Source organism: Ranitomeya variabilis, chromosome 5 (genome assembly GCF_051348905.1).
Source record: "Ranitomeya variabilis isolate aRanVar5 chromosome 5, aRanVar5.hap1, whole genome shotgun sequence".
Classification (NCBI taxonomy): domain Eukaryota; kingdom Metazoa; phylum Chordata; class Amphibia; order Anura; family Dendrobatidae; genus Ranitomeya; species Ranitomeya variabilis.
This window is the reverse complement of record NC_135236.1, coordinates 419,292,177-419,314,637: the sequence shown is the minus strand read 5'-3', so window position 1 is coordinate 419,314,637 and position 22,461 is coordinate 419,292,177. Positions and strand designations below refer to the sequence as shown.

General features: G+C 43.1%; 1 protein-coding gene across 1 annotated transcript in view; it reads right to left on the bottom strand.

Annotated features, from left to right (window-relative positions):
• The window catches only part of DYRK2 (dual specificity tyrosine phosphorylation regulated kinase 2), a 57,379-nt gene extending 35,282 nt beyond the window's left edge, over positions 1-22,097 (bottom strand). Inside the window, exon 1 of the mRNA XM_077265220.1 lies at positions 21,895-22,097. Coding sequence (XP_077121335.1) covers positions 21,895-21,898 — 4 coding nt within the window. The 5' untranslated portion in view covers positions 21,899-22,097. The remainder of the gene's footprint in view (positions 1-21,894) is intronic.
• Positions 22,098-22,461: the final 364 nt, after the last annotated feature.

Genomic DNA, 22,461 nt, shown 5'->3' with positions numbered 1-22,461 from the left:
CAAACACTTTTTCACACAGGGCTATGTAGGTTTGGATTTCTTTTTCCTCTAATAATAAAGACCTTAATTTAAAAACTGCATTTTGTGTTACTTGTGTTATCTTTGTCTAATATTTACATTTATTTGGTGGGCTGAAACATTTCAGTGTGACAAACATGCAAAAGAATAGGAAATCCGGAAGATGGCCAACACATTTTCACGCAACTGTACATATAGAAACACTAGTGATTTCAATGAATACAGAATCTTTTCATCAAATTGTTTTTATAACATTTTTTTAGGGAGGGGATGCAATACACACGAAGGAAGATTTATAACAAAACTATCAAACACACCACAAAAGATGGAAAGAAAGGGGGGAGTGAAGAGGGATACAGGGGGAAGAAAACAAGAAAATAAAAAACAAGATAAAAGGTCAACTCAGCCTGAAACACCCATTTTAAAGGAGAAGTTCAAAAAGGGATTTCTTTAAAAATCAACTAGTTTTGGTATTTTAAACGTAAGTAGAGATGGAAGAGACTTAAATTAGAAGGAAAAATGAAGTTCCAAAGAGACCATCCTAAGTTGTATTTCGGAATTGTATTATTTCTTATTGCATAAGAAAGTTCAAACACATTATTTGATGTGACTTTATAGATAACCTCAGATATGGAATTAATAATTATTTGCTTCCATTTGAAAATTATTAGCATTTTAGTAACTAAAAGAATATGAATGGCTTTAGGTCTTGTTTTTGGTGTGAATATTTCTGGATCTAATGCTAACAAAGCTAGTAAATAGGAATTTCCTGATCACAAACCTTTTTTATTTGTTTGAAAGATGCTTTCCATACATTTTTAGTTAATGGACAGTCCCACAGAACATGGAATAGATTTCCTTTGTGACCACATTCTCTCCAACATTGATCAGAGTGTTCTGGGAAAAGTTGGTGTAATGTCGCTGAAGTGTTGTACCATCTTATTAATGTTTTGAGATGAATTTTGTGTCAATTTGCATTAATAGTATGTGACTATGTTGTTTTTAAAGCTTTTTGCCAATTTCCTAATGTAAATTGGGAACCAAAGTCTTTTTCCCAACTGATAGTGTAGTTGTGCTTCTGGAAAGAAGTGTCTCTGTTACATATGTTATATATATTTTTTATTCTATAATGCTTTCATCCCAGGGTTCTTAATCAACATTAATGCTTCATAGAATGTTAGAGTTGGAAGGGACCTCCAGGGTCATCGAGTCCAACCCCCTGCTCAATGCAGGATTCAATTCATTCTGAGTTTATTCCTTAAGTGTTTCCTAAGTTCTATCTATGAATAAAATTCAATTTCTGGAAGGTTAAATTCTATTTTGACATGTTGAAAGGTGTGAAAAGAATACTGAATCTTTTCTAGCAAACAAATATCATTCTGTTCAGCTTATTCTCCGTACCGTGTTGTCCACAGATCGAACTTCATGTGCCACGTGACATAGTTCACTTTAATACCCATACCCAGATATTACATAGATGATAGTAGGAACAATAAACACAAATAGATGAGAAGAACCACATATACAGGAATTTCTTGTGCTGGTTTGAGTGAGAATGAGTTAGCGTTATGGTTATGCCGCACCCCAGGTTACCGGTTGGTGCAGTGATGTTGCTTTTCCTTCGGGGAAGGTAATGTCATGCTCAGAGGCAAAGGAGTTCTCTTCACCAGGTAAGACACACACATGCAACACATTCGGAATCCATGCCAGGAGGGGGAGCTCAACACCCGGATTCAGGGGAGCTTCCCTGTATAAAGATCCTGACCTGGAGGAGGAGCTAGTTAGTCTCCAGGAGGGAGAGATAGAAGAAGGAAGTCTGGAACTGAGTGCAGACAGGCCTGGCAGTCATGAGGGAGCTGCAGCCTCTGGGAAGGCATAACCTGTTGGGTTGCATGTAGAGCAGCCGGAAGGGAAGGAGCACAGGAGAGAGGCAGAGCTCAGAGGGGAACTGTTGCAGGTCACCCTCGAAGCTGAAGCGCATAATCCGGGTATCGGGAGCCCGCTGCTTTCGTGGATTCTAGGACATGGAGCAGAACCAGAGGGCATAACACTACATGTCACGTGCCCGCATCACGCCTGAGACGCAGCAGCACTGGAGGAGCCCGGGGCACCTGAGAGTCCCTGTAAAAAGGCTCAAGCTGCCCGTCGTGAAGGTACCTGTCCCAGGACAGGGGGAAACTGGAGGACCTTGTAGGAAGCTTAAAGCAGCAGGGACCTCACTTAGGCGCAAGTAGGAAAGGCTCATGGACCTATACTGGGAAAAGAGAACTCTAATTTGTCTCTGAGTCGGCCGGACCACCATCATCCGTGCCTGGTACCCTGGACTGTGGCCTGTAACCCACAAGTAAACCAGGTAAAGACTTATCACTTGTCTCCTACATTTATTCACCGGCCTTACCATCTGCGCCACACACCATAGGACCCCTGGGGACCCCGCTTCACCTGTGGGAAGTGTAACATCTGGGCTGCCGCAACATCCCCCAGGGGACCCCTCTAATGCAGCGTCAGTCCCCCTATTGACCAAACCCCACAGGTGGCGTCACGACAAACTTTGAACATTTAACTCCCTTTAACATTGATACCCAGGGCCACGGACCGGGTCGCAGCCACCGTAACATCCCCCTTTGCAACCGGATCCGGTACCGAGTATTCCACTGCCCTGTGGGCACGTCAGTTAGAAAAAAGGATTGATTGCAGGGAGTCATGGAGAATGTGATTGTTATAATTTCTTGAGTAAAGCCATGACTTTTTTTATTATTGCTTCTATTGCCAGAGTGGAGTATTCCTAGAGTCATTATCTAGTCTTGGATTTGGGGCAATCCAAATAGATATGGAACACATCACCAAATGCCCGCCATTGCTCAAAGAGAACCAATCGCAAGATTTAGCGCATCTAAACTGCTGCCACCACCTTTGGTGTCGCTTAATTAGGATCCTAGCTTTCAGTCCCTTACAACACTGTAGCTTGTCATACCTGCAGCAATTAATGGCAGATATCACTCTCCCTGTAAATCTCTTAGATAATTGGCGCAGAATAGTCCTATGGCCAGGTATGGAGCAACCTCGGCCCCTGATATGGGCCTACTAACCCAACCCATCAGTCAGACCCACTGAAGTAGTGATCGACTGCAGCTGTCACATTCGGTGCAAGCCTAAGTGGAAATAAAAATGAATCCCAGAAAAATCCTTTAAACCTAATGTACACATTAGAGCTGTATGCATGGAACTTTTTTGGTGGCTGTGAAGAATATTGGAGATATGATTTCATGACAATCATTTGTATCCTATTTGGCGTGGGATTATAAAGCCCCCTTTCCTTTGTCCAGCAGGGACTCAGCAGGAAGTGCAATATTCTCAAAGACTCAAGAAGAAAGCTGGCACCTAGCTCAGCATGGGGGTCAAGCCTCCAAAGGCTGTGAATGACAGATCTCACACCTTGAGCCAGCTCAGAGCAGGACAAAGGCTTGCAATATAGTCATGCTGAAGCTACCAAAAAACATTCTAGAAACATAATCCCTTCAGGAGTTATGGAGATACTATATATCCCAGCTGTACATCGTGTATATTTCTGAGATCTCCAGAACTTGGCAAACGTCTTCCAGGGTCTCTATCCGTTCTAGCACCACAGGAAGGGGAGTTAAGTAGAATGGCCAGTAGGAACCAGATAGCAAAGATGAGTTTAGTCTCAACGAGTAGCAGGATCCGATGGCACCAAACCCACCTCCCTAGAATGTGATTGAATCTTGTATGTGTGTCCATTAAAGAGTTATGACTCATCGTAGGTTTTGGCGTTTTTAACTGCTAGAGGAATGGGGAGGGGCCTTGGGTTCAGCCCTGAGGGCTGGATGCCAGTGACCCAAAGGGGATAAATGCTAGTGTAAACCCATGTGATTCTCTTTGTTATGCATGCAGTCCACTTTGAAAGGGGGGTACGGCGAGTAACATGCTATCAAGGACCTAGGAACCAGCTGGCAACCCCTTGCCCCCTGTGGCCCAGCGCACACATGTTCGAACATCAATGAGGTAATTGACATGATTTTTCTGCTTATATGTTTTGTCCTACCACTATTGTATTTGCATATCTGACCATTGTATGAATATAACCATTGTGTATATAGTGTATTGTCTAGTGTGCCCTTGGTGATTACATATATAATTTAACCTTGGGCTGCTCTTTTATCTCGATCCATGAATCCACACGTCCGTTTCTCGGTTTAACTTTCCATGCTACTGGGGATGGTTTCTGGCCCGATATAATAATAATAATAATCTTTATTTTTATATAGCACTAACATATTCCACAGCGCTTTACACACATTATCATCACTGTCCCCAATGGGGCTCACAATCTAAAATCCCTATCAGTATGTCTTTGGAATGTGGGAGGAAACCGGAGTGCCCGGAGGAAACCCACGCAAACACGGAGAGAACATACAGACTCTTTGCCAGGCTTATATCTAACGAGGAACTGGTGGCAGTCCTGCTGGGCTGGCAGCCCTCTGTTACACTGGTCAGTGACTGCATGGGCTGCATCTTCTCATTCCCTGGGCCCGTGTGGACAAGGGGCATGTCTGTAAAACTATACCAAGCTGACCTTACGTGTCCCCAAAGGGTGCAGAATGTCACGTTGGTGAAAGTGAGACCATATTACGTGATCCATCTGACCTAATAGTGACACTAGGCGGGTGGCGAGCAGGGCTTTGGAGTCGGAGTCGTGGAAATTGAGGAGTCAGGGCTGTGGAGTCAGTAAGCCAAACCTCCGACTTTGACTCCTCAATTTCCATGACACCGACTCCAACTCCACCAAAATGGGCTCTGACTCAGATTCCACGACTCCAACTCCACAGCCCTGACAGGGCTGTGGAGTCAGTAAGCCAAATCTCCGACTCTGTCAGGGCTGTGGAGTCGGAGTCGTGGAATCTGAGTCAGAGCCTATTTTGGTGGAGTCTGAGTCGGTGTCATGGAAATTGAGGAGTCGGAGGTCTGGTTTACCGACTCCTCAGCCCTGGTTTCGAGGTATGAGTTCATCACAGTGGCACCTAGTTCTTACTCTTTCTACGGCCTACTAGTAACTCCATATAGCACTGTATTATGAAAGTGTTTTTTTCTTGGAAGAAATAGTATGTAGCACAGTATCACTTGGAGCTGTTCACTTCTTTACGAAGGCGGCAGGAAAATTCATCATCTCTTATACTTTACTATCCGTAATGAAATAGTTCAGCACATACTCATGTTTTCTAGTTAATTCATCCACTCATGATATGACAGATGGCTGTGGTGTTAATATGTTGGTGTAATGACCTTGGCTCTAGTGTCTACACCATCTGAGTAATGATTATTGCCAAAAGCTGTCTGTTCTCACCAGGAAATTCACTAACCAATCTGTACTATGGCAAATACGCTGTCCAATGAGAAAATATAATATGAATAAATTCTAGAATTATGTTTTGGCAGGTATTTGCTCAGAAACCAGACACTGGGCCAAGGAATAGATGAGAGCAGTCGGTTATATAAAAATATCCATTTTTACATATTTTACTGTAGGTATTAGACAGTAAAATTGTTACTCCCAATGGTGCTGCACGCAATTTGTGGACCCACTGTGCCACAGGACTGGGCCTGCCCAGGAAGGCGTGTGACTAAGTGGCTACCTGGTGTTCACTGGAGCTCCTGATGGTGGAGACAGACTGGGTTGCAGGTAGACACCAGGTACCAATCCTAGGCAGATTCTGGTACTGCAGCTACTGACCCCATGGGTCAGACTCGCTGGCAATGACTTGGGCTATGTTCAGATACACTGGTCTAGGATACTGGATCGGACTCACCACACTGGTACCAGGGGACAACGTTCAGGCACTGGCCATACTGGGACAAGGGGTCTTTGGGAACAGGACTGGCCGTACCGGAACCAGGGAACTTTGGACCAGGGGAAAACATTCAGGACACTTGCCGCACTGAAACCAGGGATTCGGGTTCATGACACTGGCTGCACTGGGACCAGGGACCTCACAACTGCACTGGTAGACCACCACACCACCTAATGCTTCAACTCATTGCTTGGCGACTTCCTAATGGAGAGGGAATCTGTCATATAGGATGAATCCCAGAAATTGGCTGGGATCCATCTTTATGGTGTACACATTATACTAAATGCCTCTCAGCAACAAGCTGAGGGCAATTAATATGTGTGCGTGCTGCCCCTTTAAAAGCACGAGAGCATTGAACACTAGAAGGGACGCTGGGAACTGTGGCACACACAGCAGCAGAGGACAGGGACCATGCCGAGGGCTGGGGCGGTGAGTAAGCTGCCGTCCCTGCTTGGGCTTGGATGGGAAAGGGGACACCATGCAGAGGCACTGGCCATAGCTCTACAGTAAGCTGCATTATGCCCCTTCTACAAGCCCGCAAATACTCTCTGCAGAGGAGTTGAATGCTGACACCTCTTCATAGACACTCTAAAGGGCTACGACTCCTGTCCACTAGAAGAAAAGTGACATTTCTCACCATAATCACTGCTAGGATGCTTTTCTCTATCAAGCCATCTACAGCATAGGACGGAGCGAGCGTAGTACCAGGAACTGGGCATTGGGAAATTTCTCTCTGTTCTTTGAGATTAGCTACCACCCCGCAGGATTCAAGGACCAACTTGAGTTCCTCTGCCTGGTTGCATAGTAGAGACTTGGCAAAGGCCACTGCCTTGATGTTCTCTTCACCAGACCACCTAGAAACTGACGATACCTCCTCTGGGTTCCTCTTCAGCCTGGTCTCCAAGATGGCATGTCCACCAGGCTGGGAGATTCCTGGGGGAAGATCATTGGTACCATAATCGGACTGTGTGGGGACATCGCCCCCACTTCCCTTTCTTCAAAGACACCAGCACACAGCAACTCGACAACTAGCAGACCTGGTGGAGAAGACTGCGACACTGCTCATTTACCTGGACATATGGGGACCAGACAGCTCTTGTGACTTGATTGTCCACAACGGAGCACCACACGGGGTCTCCAGGCTAGAACAGGCACATGAGTTCTCAGCTCTGGATGTCCTATGGGAATACCAGACAGCACATGGAAGGCGATTTTCTCTAGGTATAAGGCTCTGATCTGGTGCTTGAGTTGTTAAATCATGACTTGACTGTTTCTGAGTAGGGCTCACTTTTCACTTGACAAAACTCTCACTGAATTCCGGAGCTGTCGGATGGGAATCTGACACCGACTCTTCATGGCTTGCAGTACAAACTTTTCTGCCAAACCGAAGCCTCCACTTGACAAAGATACAGTCATAGTCATCTGTGGAGAGGGAATACTCCCAACATGGGCAGTCTCTCCCACTCCCATTCGCCCAAGGCTTTGAAGTTTTTTAAACTTCACTAGACAAAGACCGTCAGGATATTCCGCACAACACCAGCGATACCACAATCCCATCTCATGACTGAGTTTTGGCTTCTACTTTGCCTGCCAAACATGGTTGACCTTCACGGATTCTCCATGGGGGGCTGCCTCAAAAGGCTGGGGAATGGATGGTTTTTCAAAGGACAGAGACAGACTTGATGGTATCCTCACACGTGTCACCTGTCTGATCTGCTCCAGGAAGTTTATACAGAAGAGTCTGGGTTCAGCTCATGAAGACCTTAGGGAAGGCCACCAGGAAGGCCTGCAGATCCAATGTTCTGGGAGCCCCCTTTTCCCATAGCGGATTGAGCCATTTTAGGGCATCTCCTGCTAAGTAGGACATCAGGAATCTCACCTTGACCCGAGGAAAACTGGTGACTGAAAACTTCATAGTGCCGCATGCATTGCTTGAGGAACCTACTGCTTCGGATCCCCATAGTACCGAGGCGGATCACACAGGATGAGTTTAGCTCCTGAGGCATAAGTTTCGGGTTGCATAAGCACAGCCATAGATACTGCAACTTGGTCTTGCGCAACTGACATCAGGGCTTCCAATCGGGCACATAGTATCTCTCGATAGTCCCTCAGCTGCCGACACAACTCTGAGTGCAGAGAAGACTGAGGATCAGAGGGGCCCATGACCAAGGAAACTGTTACGCCCAACGGTGGCACACTGGAAATGTTGTTACACTGTGCCACAGGACCTGGCCTGCCCAAGAAGGGGCGTAGCTAAGCTGCTACCTGGTATTCACTGACACTCTTGATGGTGGAGACAGACTGGGCTGCAGGTAGCCACCAGGAACCACCCCTAGGCAAATCTCTGTACTGCAGCTGCTGACCACAATGGTGAGATTTGCTGACACCGACTAGGGCTATGTTCAGACACACCAGTCTAAGATGCTGGATCAGAGACTGTCTGCACACTGACTGGGGGACAATGTTCATGCACTGGCTACAATGGAACCAGGGGACTTCAGGAACAGGACTGGCTACACCGAGAACAGAGGACTTTGGATACAGGACGGGCCGCATCAGGACCAGGGTACAATGTTCAGGCACTGGCAACATCAGGACCAAAAGACTTCAGATTCAGGACTGGCCGCACCAGCACCAGGGGACAACGTTCAGGCACTGGCCACACTGGGACTAGGGGACTTTGGGGTTAGGGGACAACGTTCAGGATACTGGCTGCGCCGGGACCAAGTATTCGGGTTCAGGACCCTGGCCGCACCGGGATCAGGGATTTGGGTTCAGAACACTGGTGGCACCAGGACCAGGGGTTTGAGTTCAGGACACTGGCTGCATGGGGAGCAGGGGTTCGGGTTCAGGACTCCGGCCGCAACATGACCAGGGATTCTGGTTCATGACACTGGCCACACCGGGACCAGGGATTCGGGTTCAGGACCCTGGCTGCATCGGGATCAGCAATTCAGGTTCAGACTATGGCTGCACTGGGACCAGTGATTCGAGTTTAGGACACTAGCTGCACCAGGACCAGGTGACCTCAGAACTGCACTTGTAGACCACCACACTTACTAATGACTTCAACTCGTTGCTTGGTGACTCCCTAAGGGAGAGGGAATAATTAATATGCAAATTGCCTCTTCAGAGAAAAAGAGGACTTGAACTCTATAGTGCCACCTATTGGAAGTAGCGATCCTACAAATCACAATAAATCCTTTAACGAGTCTTGCAATATGACTTAGGATAAGAGCCAAATCAGTATCTCAATTCGCAGACACGGTGTTTCGGGCTGTTGGCCCTTGTCAGTGCAAAGAATGAAAACTGATTTGGCTAGGTGAGAGGCTCTGGACTGAGGTCTAAGAGGTATGGTTTCTCCTTGTGGAGGGTGACATGCCAGCTCTGGCTTGCCAAGGTGTAAGGAGGCTTATTCAACGTGCAATGCTCCTCTGGGAAATTTAATATGCAAGTTGCCTCTTCAGAGAAAAAGAGGACTTGAAATCTAAAGCACCACCTATTGAAAGTAGCGATCCTACAAGTCACAATCAACCCTTTAACGAGTCGTACAATTTGACTTAGGATAAAAGCCAAATCAGAATCTCAATTCGCAGACACGGTGTTTTGGGCTGTTGCACGGTGAATAAGCCTCCTTACCTTGACAAGCCAGAGCTGGTATATCACCCTCCACAATGATAAACCATACCTCTTAGACCTAAGAGAGAGGGCATTTTTTTACTACAGGATGAATCCCAGCAATTGACATGAGACTTTGAGCACTGTGTGGATGACGTAGGAGACGTTGTCCTCGTCCATCAAGAAAGTAGATGCGTTGTTTGCTGGGACTGACGTAGCACCAAGAGTGGTCTGGAGGTTGCCATTGGACTAGATAGCACAATTTGCATGCAGACGCACATAAAATACTTTTTTAAAAGTATGTGGGCACCTATGAAGTTATCAAGGGGTTATATGAACCCCATTTGCATACTTTAAAAGCTGATGGGCAGGGTTTATAAGGTGTAAAACTGTTGACAGGTTCCCTCCAATATCCTGACACTGCTTTTAGTGTAAAAATACTGTGACAAGTGTAAACCACAGGTCTGATCACTTTGGATTGCTTTATGCTCAATGGTTTCTTTTATCTCTATCTAGAGCAGTTAGAGATCAGTAGTTAAAAATAAACCCACAGAAGTTGTGTCAAAATAACAAAATAAGCTTTGCTCACCGTTTTTCCTGGCCAATCAGAGCTAAACCCTATAGGATAGAGGCTCACAGTGCACCTGCCTGGTGTCGCTGTAGCCCATGCACAAAGAGGGGGCAAAGATTGCATTACCGGCAAATTCATGCACTCATTTTACAGCAGCATTTGTGTGCATGGTCTTTGGACACGGTAGCTGCAACATAGGAACATAGGAATCTGATGAAAATCCTTGCGTTTTGATACTATTTTTTTTATTCTGCAACAACTTCGTGATCTGGTTTCTAGTCCTTTGTGTAATTGAAGTATAAAAATCTATGATTTATTGTCTTTGTCATTAAAGAAGACCTTTCATTAGTGTGAGGATGTCAAACTGTCCCCATCATGGATCGGAGTAAAATATTTTCATTTTTTTAATTGCTCCGCTCAGTTGCGAAGATATTAGCTTGTAAAGTTTAGGAACTGAAATCGATTTATCTGAAGCCATATTGAGTGTAAGTTGTACAAGAGTTAAAGGGAACCCGTCACCCCCCTCCGGCGTTTTTAACTAAAAGAGCCAACTTGTGCAGCACTAATGCTGCACTCTGTGAAGGCGGCTCTTCTTTTTGTGCTCCTTTCCAGCGCAGCAATATTAATTTTTAGAATTTTAGCGCCATACCTTTAGTCTGTCGGGAGGGGTATGTCTGTTCCCCCGGAAACAACCGCTTCCCAGCCATCAGTCAGCCCCTCTGTGCGCCGGGCGCCGCCTCCTCTGTCTTCTCTGTCTTGTCTGTCTCTGTGTGTGAAATGTCAGAACACACTGTGGGGCGGGATCTCGGGCCTCGGGTACACGCAGGCGCAAGATGAATTCCATCAGGTGATGTGAGTCGAAGGGCAGCGCAAACGGCGCATGCTCGAAAAACAAAAGCACAGCACAGGCACCGGGTACATTACTGAAGACAGAGGAGGTGGCGCCCGGTGCACAGAGGGGCTGACTGATGGCAGGGAGGCGGTTGTGTCTGGGGGGGAAAAATGTGCCCCCCGGACAGACTAAAGGTATGGCGTGAAAATTATAAAAATTAATATTGCTGCGTTGGAAGGGAGCACAAAAAGAAGAACCACCTTCACAGAATGCAGCATTAGTGCTATGCAAAGATAGCTAATTACAAGAACATTAGTATGGTTTGTTTCAGTAAGAAATACTTCTTTTTGTGGAATACTCTGTAGTATAAGTTTAGATTTAGTTGAAATGGCAATGAAAATAGCTTTATCTTTGACACTTTTTAAAACGTCTCATGTCATATATGTGTGTCACAAATTACACTCAAGGGAAGAGTATGTGGCAGGTCTATATATTAGTACATACATTTAGACAGACATAACTAACATAGCAAGCATAGCATATTGGAATGAAACATGTCACCAAAAATTGTCTGCCCTGTCAATTGGCTTCAATTTATAGGTAGATTAGAAGATAGAAAAGCTACTTCCTGAAAATGTAACTGGTGTTTCAAAAAGTCAAACAAAACAATCAAAACTATAGTATAGCAAATATTGTATTTTGAGGATGAAAATCAGGTATGTTAAGCACTGTGGTCTCCGTCCTACTAATATAAGCCTATAATACCCAACATTCTCTGATTTCCTCCTATAACTCATCCTCCAATAACTCTTCTAACATTTATGTGCCTAAACAGTAATACCTGTAACTCTGATTTAAATGCTATCAAAATGAACACAAATCATATTGACCAAGTGAACAGGTTTACAATTTCTAAAGAATTGCTTCTATTGTAATATGAGCCTTAAGAAGCTCAGGGACCTCAATATAATTTCCTACATGTTCTACTTTATAAATCACAACTAAGTAAATCTAAGTTGACTGGTCCATTGAGCAACCATAGACTACATAAATGGGAAAAAGAGGAATGTGAGATGAAGTCAGAAGTTGATTCAGCAGTAAGCAGTCCTTCATTTATTTTTCCTATTCCTTTTACTACACTACTGGCTATAGCTTAAAAAACTGCAAACTTTGAAATTTTCTCCAAAAATTGTGTGTAAAGCAAACCTTAGGTTACGTGCACAAGACCATTTTCTCTCCATCTGAGAAAAATCGTCCAATTATGCTGATCAGACTGATGAGGGTTTGATCAGAGTCTGATCAGTTTTTATCAGAGGTGGAGAGAAAAAAAAAAAAAAGTTTCTCCACCTTCTCCATTATGTCAGTCTGTGAAAATCGGACCATGATCGGTTGTCCATGAACCCATAGACTTGGATTGCTGATTTTGATCCGACCCTTGGATCAAAATCGGACATGTGCACAGACTGCACAGACCCACAAAATAACATGGGTATGAGTGCTATCCATGGATAGCACTCATCCGATATAACCAGTTGTGTGCACGAGCCCTTAGGCTATATTCACAGGATTTAGTTGATGCATTTAAAAACCATGAGTTTTTGAAGCTGAAATTGCCTCAGGATCAGTTTTTCTTTTCCTGAAGCAGTTTTGAAGAGTTTTTGGCGTGGACATGGATGCCAGTGCATCTCCAGCAGTCGCTTTCCTGAAGTGGTTTGGCCATCTGTTTTGATCTTGCATTGACTTTATCGCTGGTGTCTTTTACTCTATACTTTCAAGTATAATGAGGGGGCACTAGCCACTTGTTATTTCTTTTAACTGCTAGTACTTATGTGTTTCCAAATAGAGTTGAACAAATTTTTCAAAATTCGGTTCTGATTATGATTGTCAGCGAATATTGGTTTTGCAATATTTGCCGAACATAGCGGAACGTAATTGGCGTCAATGGGAGTAGAAAATACTGGATATGTTTGGAACCGATCATCAAACATAAATTCAGCACAAACAGGGTAGCAATATGGCACGAATATGGCAAATTTACATTTTGCGTCCAAATCCGAACATATTCACTCAACTCCAACCTCCAATTGGCTGTCATTTACCACCCCCCAGGGCCAGCCACCACCTTCTTTGACCACTTCACCACCTGGCTACTTAATTTCCTTTCTGCGGACATCCCCACTATAATCATGGGTGACTTCAAGATACCCATTGACACTTCTCTCTCAGCTGTCACTAAACTTCTATCTCTCACTTCCTCCTTCGGCCTCACTCAATGGTCTTCTGCAGCCACTCACAAAGATGGTCACACACTGGACCTCATCTTCACCCGCCTCTGCTCCCTATCTAACCTCTCTAACTCACCTCTTCCTCTTTCTGAGCACAATCTACTCACATTCTCTTCCCTCTCCACTCCTTGTCTACAATCCCCACCCCACAAACTTGCACACCCTCCCAGAAATCTTAAACACCTTGATCTACACTCACTCTCTGAATCCCTCCTCCCTCTCACAGACATAAGTTCCCTACATAATGCGGATGACGCTGCCACTCTATATAACACCACAATAGCTGTAGCTTTGGAATCTCTTGCCCCTCTCACACATACCAAAGCTCACAAAATCAACAGACAGCCCTGGCACACCAGCCTGACCAAAGAACTGAGGCGAGCTCCAGGGCTGCTGAGCGGATATGGAAAAGGTCCCACTCCAACGAGCACTTCATCGCATTCAAACAGTCCCTCACTATTTTCAAGATCACACTCGCCACAGCAAAACAAACCTTCTTCTCATCTCTCATATCCTCCCTGTCTCACAACCCTAAACAGTTATTCAACACCTTCAACTCTCTCCTCCGTCCCCCAGCACCTCCTCCCTCCCCACTCATCTCAGCTGAAGACTTTGCCTCATTTTTCAAGCAGAAGATTGAGAACATCAGAGACAGTTTTAGTTGACAACCCCCAGAGCCCTTCCTCCCAACTACCCAGCCCTCCACCTCCAAAACCAACTTCTCCACCATTACAGAAGATTGACTCTCCACTCTACTCTCAAGATTGCATCTCACCACCTGTACACTTAACCCGATCCCTTCCCACTTCATCCAAAACCTCGCCACAGTCTTCATCCCAACCCTAACCCATCTCTTCAATCTATCACTAACAATTGGTGTTTTCCCCTCAAGCTTTAAACATGTCTCAATCACACCTATCCTCAAAAAGCCCTCTCTTGACCCATCCTCTGTATCTAGCTCTCGCCCTATATCACTTCTCCCCTATGCCTCAAAACTACTGGAACAACACGTCCATCTTGAACTGTCCTCCCATCTATTTTCCTGCTCCCTCTTCGACCGCTTACAATCAGGCTTCCGGTCACACCACTTCACTGAAACTGCCCTAACTAAGGTCACCAATGACCTATTAACCGCCTAGAGCAAGCAACACTACTCTATCCTCCTCCTCCTGGACCTGTCCTGTGCCTTTGGCACAGTGGACCATTCCCTGTTGCTCCGGACCTTCTCATCCCTTGGCATCACAGACTTGGCCCTATCCTGGATCTCGTCATACCTAACTGACTGGACATTCAGCGTCTCCCACTCACACAGCACCTCCTCACCTTGCCACCTATCTGTCGGAGTCCCGCAAGGTTCAGTTCTAGGACCCCTGCTCTTCTCCATTTACACTTTTGGCCTGGGACAGCTCATAGAATCTCATCGTTTTCAGTATCATCTCTATGCTGATGACACACAGATCTACATCTCTGGACCAGATATCACCACCCTACTTACCAGAATCCCTCAATATCTATCCGCTATTTCATCCTTCTCCACTAGATTTCTAAAACTTAACATGGACAAAACAGAATTCATTATCTTTCCCCCATCTCACGCGACCCCCCCAACAAACCTATCCATTACAGTAAACGGCTGCCCACTCTCCCCAGTCCCACAAGCTTGCTGTCTCGGAGTAATCCTTGACACTGATCTCTCCTTCAAACCGCATATCCAAGCCCTTTCCACTTCCTGCCGCCTTCAACTCAAAAATATTTCACGGATCCGTACATTCCTAAACCAAGAATCTGCAAAAACCCTAGTCCATGCCCTCATCATCTCCCGCCTCGACTACTGTAACCTCCTGATCTGTGGCCTCCCCTCTAACACTCTCGCACCCCTCCAATCTATTCTAAACTCTCCTGCCCAACTAATCCACCTGTCCCCCCGCTATTCCCCAGCCTCTCCCCTCTTTCAATCCCTTCACTAGCTCCCCATTACCCTGAGACTCCAGTACAAAAGCCTAACCATGACATACAAAGCCATCCACAACCTGTCTCCTCCATACATCTGTGACCTCGTCTCCCGATACTTTCCTGCACTCAACCTCCGATCCTCACAAGATCTCCTTCTCTACTCCCTTCTTATCTCTTCTTCCCACAATCGCATACAAGATTTCTCTCGCGCATCACCCCTTCTCTGGAACTCTCTACCACAACATATCAGACTCTCACCTACCATCGAAACCTTCAAAAAGAACCTGAAGACCTACCTCTTCCGGCAAGCCTACAACTTGCAGTAACCACCGATTGACCAAACCACTGCACGCCCAGCTCTATCCTCACCTACTGTATCCTCACCCATCCCTTGTAGATTGTGAGCCCTCGCAGGCAGGGTCCTCTCTCCTCCTGTACCAGTTGTGACTTGTATTGTTCAAGATTATTGTACTTGTTTTTATTATGTATACCCCTCCTCACATATAAAGCGCCATGAAATAAATGGTGCTATAATAATAAATAATAATAATAACTCTGTTTCCAAACCCTGAAGTGGTTAAAAGACATGACATGGATCTTGTACAGTGCTGTTGTTTTGACATTGCTTTATATTAATTTTATGGGGCACTTTTGCAGCACTTTTTCTGTCAGATTTTGGGAGGAATCCGCTTGGAAAAGATACCATGTTTACAAACCATAAATATTTTTGCTATCTTTTGAATTGATGTGTCAAATTTGAAGCAAATTTCATCAGGACCCGCGTTAAATAGATGACATGTACTTTCTTTTCTTTCCCACCAGGCATTGGAAAAAAAACACTGAAAAATGTTCATATGTAGAATCTTTCTAGCATTTTGTTTTTTCAATTTTTGTGCTTTTTTTGTAGCATATCCACTCCAAAAATTATTCAAAATACTCTGCATAGAGTTTTAGTTTTTGATAATGTCACAGAAATAATCTAAGACAGCTTAAATTGTTCATATTCTTCTAGAGTTTTTTAATGTTTTTTTCTACTTCAGATTTTGAAAAACGCTTGGTAGGAAATAAGGAAAGTGCATGTCATTTCTTTCAAGAGCATCCTGATGTTAACCTCCCCAGTATGGGGGCTGTCAAATCAAAAGATGGTAAAGAGTACTTCAGGAAAAGAAAAAAAAAACTCTTCCCATTGCTTTAAAACCACTTCAGAAATACTTCCAGAAAAAAACTCCAAATCCTCTAAACTCTTCTAAAAAGAACGTTTCCTGAAAAAAAATCGTTGTTTTTGGAAGCCTCAAAAAACTCCATGTGAACATACCTCAAAAGAGTTGACCCTATCTTTGACATTAATGGCATATGGCTGATAGATGCAGAATATATGCTATGTTTGTAACCCACATCAGTCTAGAGAGCATTGTCCCACAACCCCCATTTAGTAAACGCTTTGAATAAAGAAGTAGCTACGCTTTTGTAGCTGTGTTCATTCACTTGTATGTAAGTTCTGAAAATGGGCTTGCAAATATAGCCAATAAAGTATGCTTGGCTTTCTTCTGAATACTCTTAGTAGTGAATGGTCAGAGATACACATGTATGGCCACCTCTTTGTTTACAGCGAAACATGGTTCTGGAGGACCCCATTTCTTGAAAATGCTGTGCTTCCCAGAAGTGGGATTTGCATCATTCTGACATTTATGGTATCTATCTATGAGATTGCAATAACTAAATAAATGTCTGATATTAGTATAACATTTTAAAATGTAGATTCACCTTTTCCGCATCCCTGTACGGTTGACCGTTGTCCTTTTTTAAACCCTACCATATAGCTAGTGCTCAGAAAAATGACTTCTCTTAGTGTAGTCAGAACCCCTGTATGTAAAGTAATCTGTTCCACAATACCATTCATCTTTTCCATACTGATGCATCATTCTGGATCAGACCATTGTCCACATATAAGAAAGGGGTTCTGACTACAATTAGAGTTCTGAAACAATTGGTATTCTTTTATTCATAGTTACATAGTTACATAATTACATAGTTATTAAGGTTGAAGGAAGACTTTAAGTCCATCTAGTTCAACCCATAGCCTAACCTAACATGCCCTAACATGTTGATCCAGAGGAAGGCAAAAAAAAACCCATGTGGCAAAGAGTAAGCTCCACATTGGGGAAAAAAATTCCTTCCCGACTCCACATACAGTGGGGCAAAAAAGTATTTAGTCAGTCAGCAATAGTGCAAGTTCCACCACTTAAAAAGATGAGAGGCGTCTGTAATTTACATCATAGGTAGACCTCAACTATGGGAGACAAACTGAGAAAAAAAAATCCAGAAAATCACATTGTCTGTTTTTTTATCATTTTATTTGCATATTATGGTGGAAAATAAGTATTTGGTCAGAAACAAAATTTCATCTCAATACTTTGTAATATATCCTTTGTTGGCAATGACAGAGGTCAAACATTTTCTGTAAGTCTTCACAAGGTTGCCACACACTGTTGTTGGTATGTTGGCCCATTCCTCCATGCAGATCTCCTCTAGAGCAGTGATGTTTTTGGCTTTTTGCTTGGCAACACGGACTTTCAACTCCCTCCAAAGGTTTTCTATAGGGTTGAGATCTGGAGACTGGCTAGGCCACTCCAGGACCTTGAAATGCTTCTTACGAAGCCACTCCTTCGTTGCCCTGGCGGTGTGCTTTGGATCATTGTCATGTTGAAAGACCCAGCCACGTTTCATCTTCAATGCCCTTGGTGATGGAAGGACGTTTGCACTCAAAATCTCACGATACATGGCCCATTCATTCTGTCACGTACCCGGATCAGTCGTCCTGGCCCCTTTGCAGAGAAACAGCCCCAAAGCATGATGTTTCCACCACCATGCTTTACAGTAGGTATGGTGTTTGATGGATGCAACTCAGTATTCTTTTTCCTCCAAACACGACAAGTTGTGTTTCTACCAAACAGTTCCAGCTTGGTTTCATCAGACCATAGGACATTCTCCCAAAACTCCTCTGGATCATCCAAATGCTCTCTAGCAAACTTCAGACGGGCCCGGACATGTACTGGCTTAAGCAGTGGGACACGTCTGGCACTGCAGGATCTGAGTCCATGGTGGCATAGTGTGTTACCTATGGTAGGCCTTGTTACATTGGTCCCAGCTCTCTGCAGTTCATTCACTAGGTCCCCCCGCGTGGTTCTGGGATTTTTGCTCACCGTTCTTGTGATCATTCTGACCCCACGGGGTGGGATTTTGCGTGGGGCCCCAGATCGAGGGAGATTATCAGTGGTCTTGAATGTCTTCCATTTTCTAATTATTGCTCCCACTGTTGATTTCTTCACTCCAAGCTGGTTGGCTATTGCAGATTCAGTCTTCCCAGCCTGGTGCAGGGCTACAATTTTGTTTCTGGTGTCCTTTGACAGCTCTTTGGTCTTCACCATAGTGGAGTTTGGAGTGTGACTGTTTGAGGGTGTGCACAGGTGTCTTTTTATACTGATAACAAGTTTAAACAGGTGCCATTACTACAGGTAATGAGTGGAGGAAAGAGGAGACTCTTAAAGAAGAAGTTACAGGTCTGTGAGAGCCAGAAATCTTGATTGTTTGTTTCTGACCAAATACTTATTTTCCACCATAATATGCAAATAAACTGATAAAAAAAACAGACAATGTGATTTTATGGATTTTTTTTTCTCAGTTTGTCTCCCATAGTTGAGGTCTACCTATGATGTAAATTACAGACGCCTCTCATCTTTTTAAGTGGTGGAACTTGCACTATTGCTGACTGACTAAATACTTTTTTGCCCCACTGTATGGCAGTCAGACTAGTTCCCTGGATCAACGCCCTATCAAGGAATCTAGTGTATATACCCTGTAACATTATACTTTTCCAGAAAGGTATCCAGTCCCCTCTTAAATTTAAGTAATGAATCACTCATTAAAACATCATACGGCAGAGAGTTCCATTGTCTCACTGCTCTTACAGTAAAGAATCCGCGTCTGTTATTATGCTTAAACCTTCTTTCCTCCAGACGTAGAGGATGCCCCCTTGTCCCTGTCTCAGGTCTATGATTAAAAAGATCATCAGAAAGGTCTCTGTACTGTCCCCTCATATATTTATACATTAAAATAAGATCACCCCTTAGTCTTCGTTTTCTATTTATACCTTAGGCAGCTGCAATAAAAGCCAGTTAAATTCAAAAGCTATTTTTTATTTTTTTCTTATCCTATCATTACCCAATGTTTTACGCATCATGAAATATAACTGAGCCACGAATACATTTTCTGGAAAAAAAAATAGTTTTGCAAAGTTTTATAAAGATATATGTAATATCTTTTTAAATATCAGAACTTGCAATCACAGCATACATGCACAATCATTTTGCTATAAAATTTGTCCCTGTTGTTGCACATCAAGCCAAAATCTTCACAGAAGGGTGTCTGCAAGACCCTTGCTTGTGGAGCAAATTTTTAAAGCACATTGCAAAATTTAAAAAATTGTATCTTTCAGTGGCGTGCTATGTTCAGGCTCTTATGTGTATTTTACACTTTCATAAAGGATCCATGCATGTGCCCCACTTCTCTACCAGGTGTCTCGAATCAGCCACTCTTGTTCTTGGGGACAATGGAACCCCAACAATCAGGGTATTATGATGCAACCACAATTAAAGAATGAGCTCACCTAATTTCATATGTCTGTGTTGCATCTACCTGTTCAGTTCAAAGACACCTCCTGAAAGTAGTCAGTATTTTTGGAAATTGTTCATCTAGCATCTCATGATATAAATACCCTTCCTTTAATTAAAAATAAACATAAAGTAGCCTGAAAACTTTTGCTTTTTTGAGTCCACTGTGGGGTTTTAATGATCATGAATTGCTGGACAAACTTTTTTCACCCAAATCATAATACTATAAAAGTCATTTGTGAAAGATCAGCATAATCTCTAATTTAGCTACTAAAAATTAAACTTCTGCTATAAATGTTTAGAAACATATCAAAGCAAGCCAAATTGTAAGTAACAACATACATTACACTGGTCTACAAAAAAAAATAAAACATTTCTGGCATGGACTTCAAGAACAGTTTTAGACTAATTTGAGGGTGCTGAATTCAAATTTGATCTTATAATTTCTCTATCACATCTTGTTTTTGCGCTACAGGTATATAGCCCATTTTCAAGAATTTCATGATAAATATAAGTAGTGTATGAAAAGTGCCAGTTTATACGGTTCACTAAGGTAAATTTAGTTTTCATTTAGTCTCCCAATAAATGTGACAATATCTTTGTTTTCTTTGAACATGCATAATTCCCATTTGTTATGATAACACCCTTGTTTTCTGTGCTACTGGGACAGTAGAGCTACAGCAGAGCATTTGGTAAAAACTGAATGGCCTCAGCGACAGAGTTTGGCATCTGGCAATAAGAATGTCATCCATGATCCTCTAGTGCAGTGTTTCTCAACTCCAGCTCTCAAGACCCAACAACAGGTCATGTTTTCAGGATTTTCTTAGTATTGCACAGGTAATAATTGCATCACCTGGACAGGCAAGCATTCAATCACCTGTGCAATACCAAGGAAATCCTGAAAACATGACCTGTTGTTGGGTCTTGAGGACGGGAGTTGAGAAACACTGCTCTAGTGGATAGGAAGGACATTGTCTTTCCTCCCTTACACATTAAACTTGGATTGATGAAGCAGTTTGTCAAAGCTCTCAATCACAGTGGAGAATGCTTTAACTATATATGTTCAACTTTTCCTGGTCTTAGTGAAGAGAAGAAAAAGGCTGGAATATTTGATGGACCTCAAATAAGAACACTTATGAGCAACCCAAATTTTATCACATCAATGAATGAGACAGAAGAAAGAGCTTGGAATGCACTTTGTAATGCGGTGCAGAATTTTCTAGGGAATAAGAAAGCAGACAACTATGAACAGATTGTGGAAGAGCTACTAATGAGTCTGTGAAATCTTGGATGTAGAATGAGTATCAAGATTCACTATTTACACAGCCATTTAGACTTTTTTCCAGAGAACCTTGGGGATGTGAGCGAGGAACAAGGGGAGCGTTTTCATCAGGACATTAAAACAATGGAAGAACGGTTTCAAGGCCGGTGGGACTCACATATGATGGCTGACTATTGCTGGAGCTTGATGAGAGACAACCCAGAAGCTGTACATCACAGATCAGCCAAGAAAAGAAAGTTCAAATAACTGCCATTTGCCATTCATCTGTGTGCCATATATACGTGTTTTTATATTTTGTAGTTTAATTCTGTAAGTATATTTGATTTGCTGTACATAGACTTTGTAATTTTTGTTATTCCTTGATTAAAAATATACAATGTAGTATCGAAAATCATGTGTTTTTATCATAAAACGTTAGATAGGAGTAATTTTCATCAAAAATTTAAAATATCTCGAAATCCTGATGTGATAGCCAAAAACGGAGTTCATATTCATAATCAGCAGCCAAAATTGACTTAAAATATGTTTTAAAACCTTTTGCCAGAAAAATTGCGTTGACCAGTGTTATAGTAATATGATAAAATAAGCAAAACATATAGTAAAAACTTCTATATATATATTTTATTTTGCTCTTTGAAATGCTGTTCTATTATAGCATTGCAGTAAAAACCCAATTTATTAAATCTAACTTACGATAAGGCATAACAAGTATCAAATAATTTCTAAAAACAATATGGTACCAGTATGATAACAGGGGCACATAACTAATTGCTAATTTAAAGGTAATGATCTACTTACCCATAATTATTCCTTGTTTTTTTCCGTATTGCTCATTAAAATAGAAACTGCAAGAGATAATCGCTGAGAGGTGAAAGTATAGTAGAAGCGCTAGCTTATTTTAAGTCTTGTTCCTGCGCTCCTGGTGCTAACAGGAACACTGCTGCTCCATGGCAAGTCTAGCAAAAGAGAAATATACAAGGAATGAATAGCCCACTTCATGCAGCTTGAACATGGGAGAAGATTACTATTTGTACCTGTACACTGTAAGAGATGCCAGATGGAGCTTCCTATGGAGGAGTGGAGATGTCACGCTAGCTGTCTTCTGAGATGAGATGAGGGAACATAAGGAGTGGGAGTTCATCATTATGTCGACAGGAGAAGCAGTGTATTTTTTGCCATGCTGCTTACCATAGACAGGAATCAAATGTCTTGTGTTGCCAACATTTACTTCCCGCAATAAACATGTCGAGAATCATTTCCAAGACTTGATGTAGAGCATTCTAGAATATAAATTCTTAAGAAAATTGAATAAATGAAAAGTCGAGTGAAGAGGGATTCTCCGTAAATTTGAAGAGAAAGAGTTTG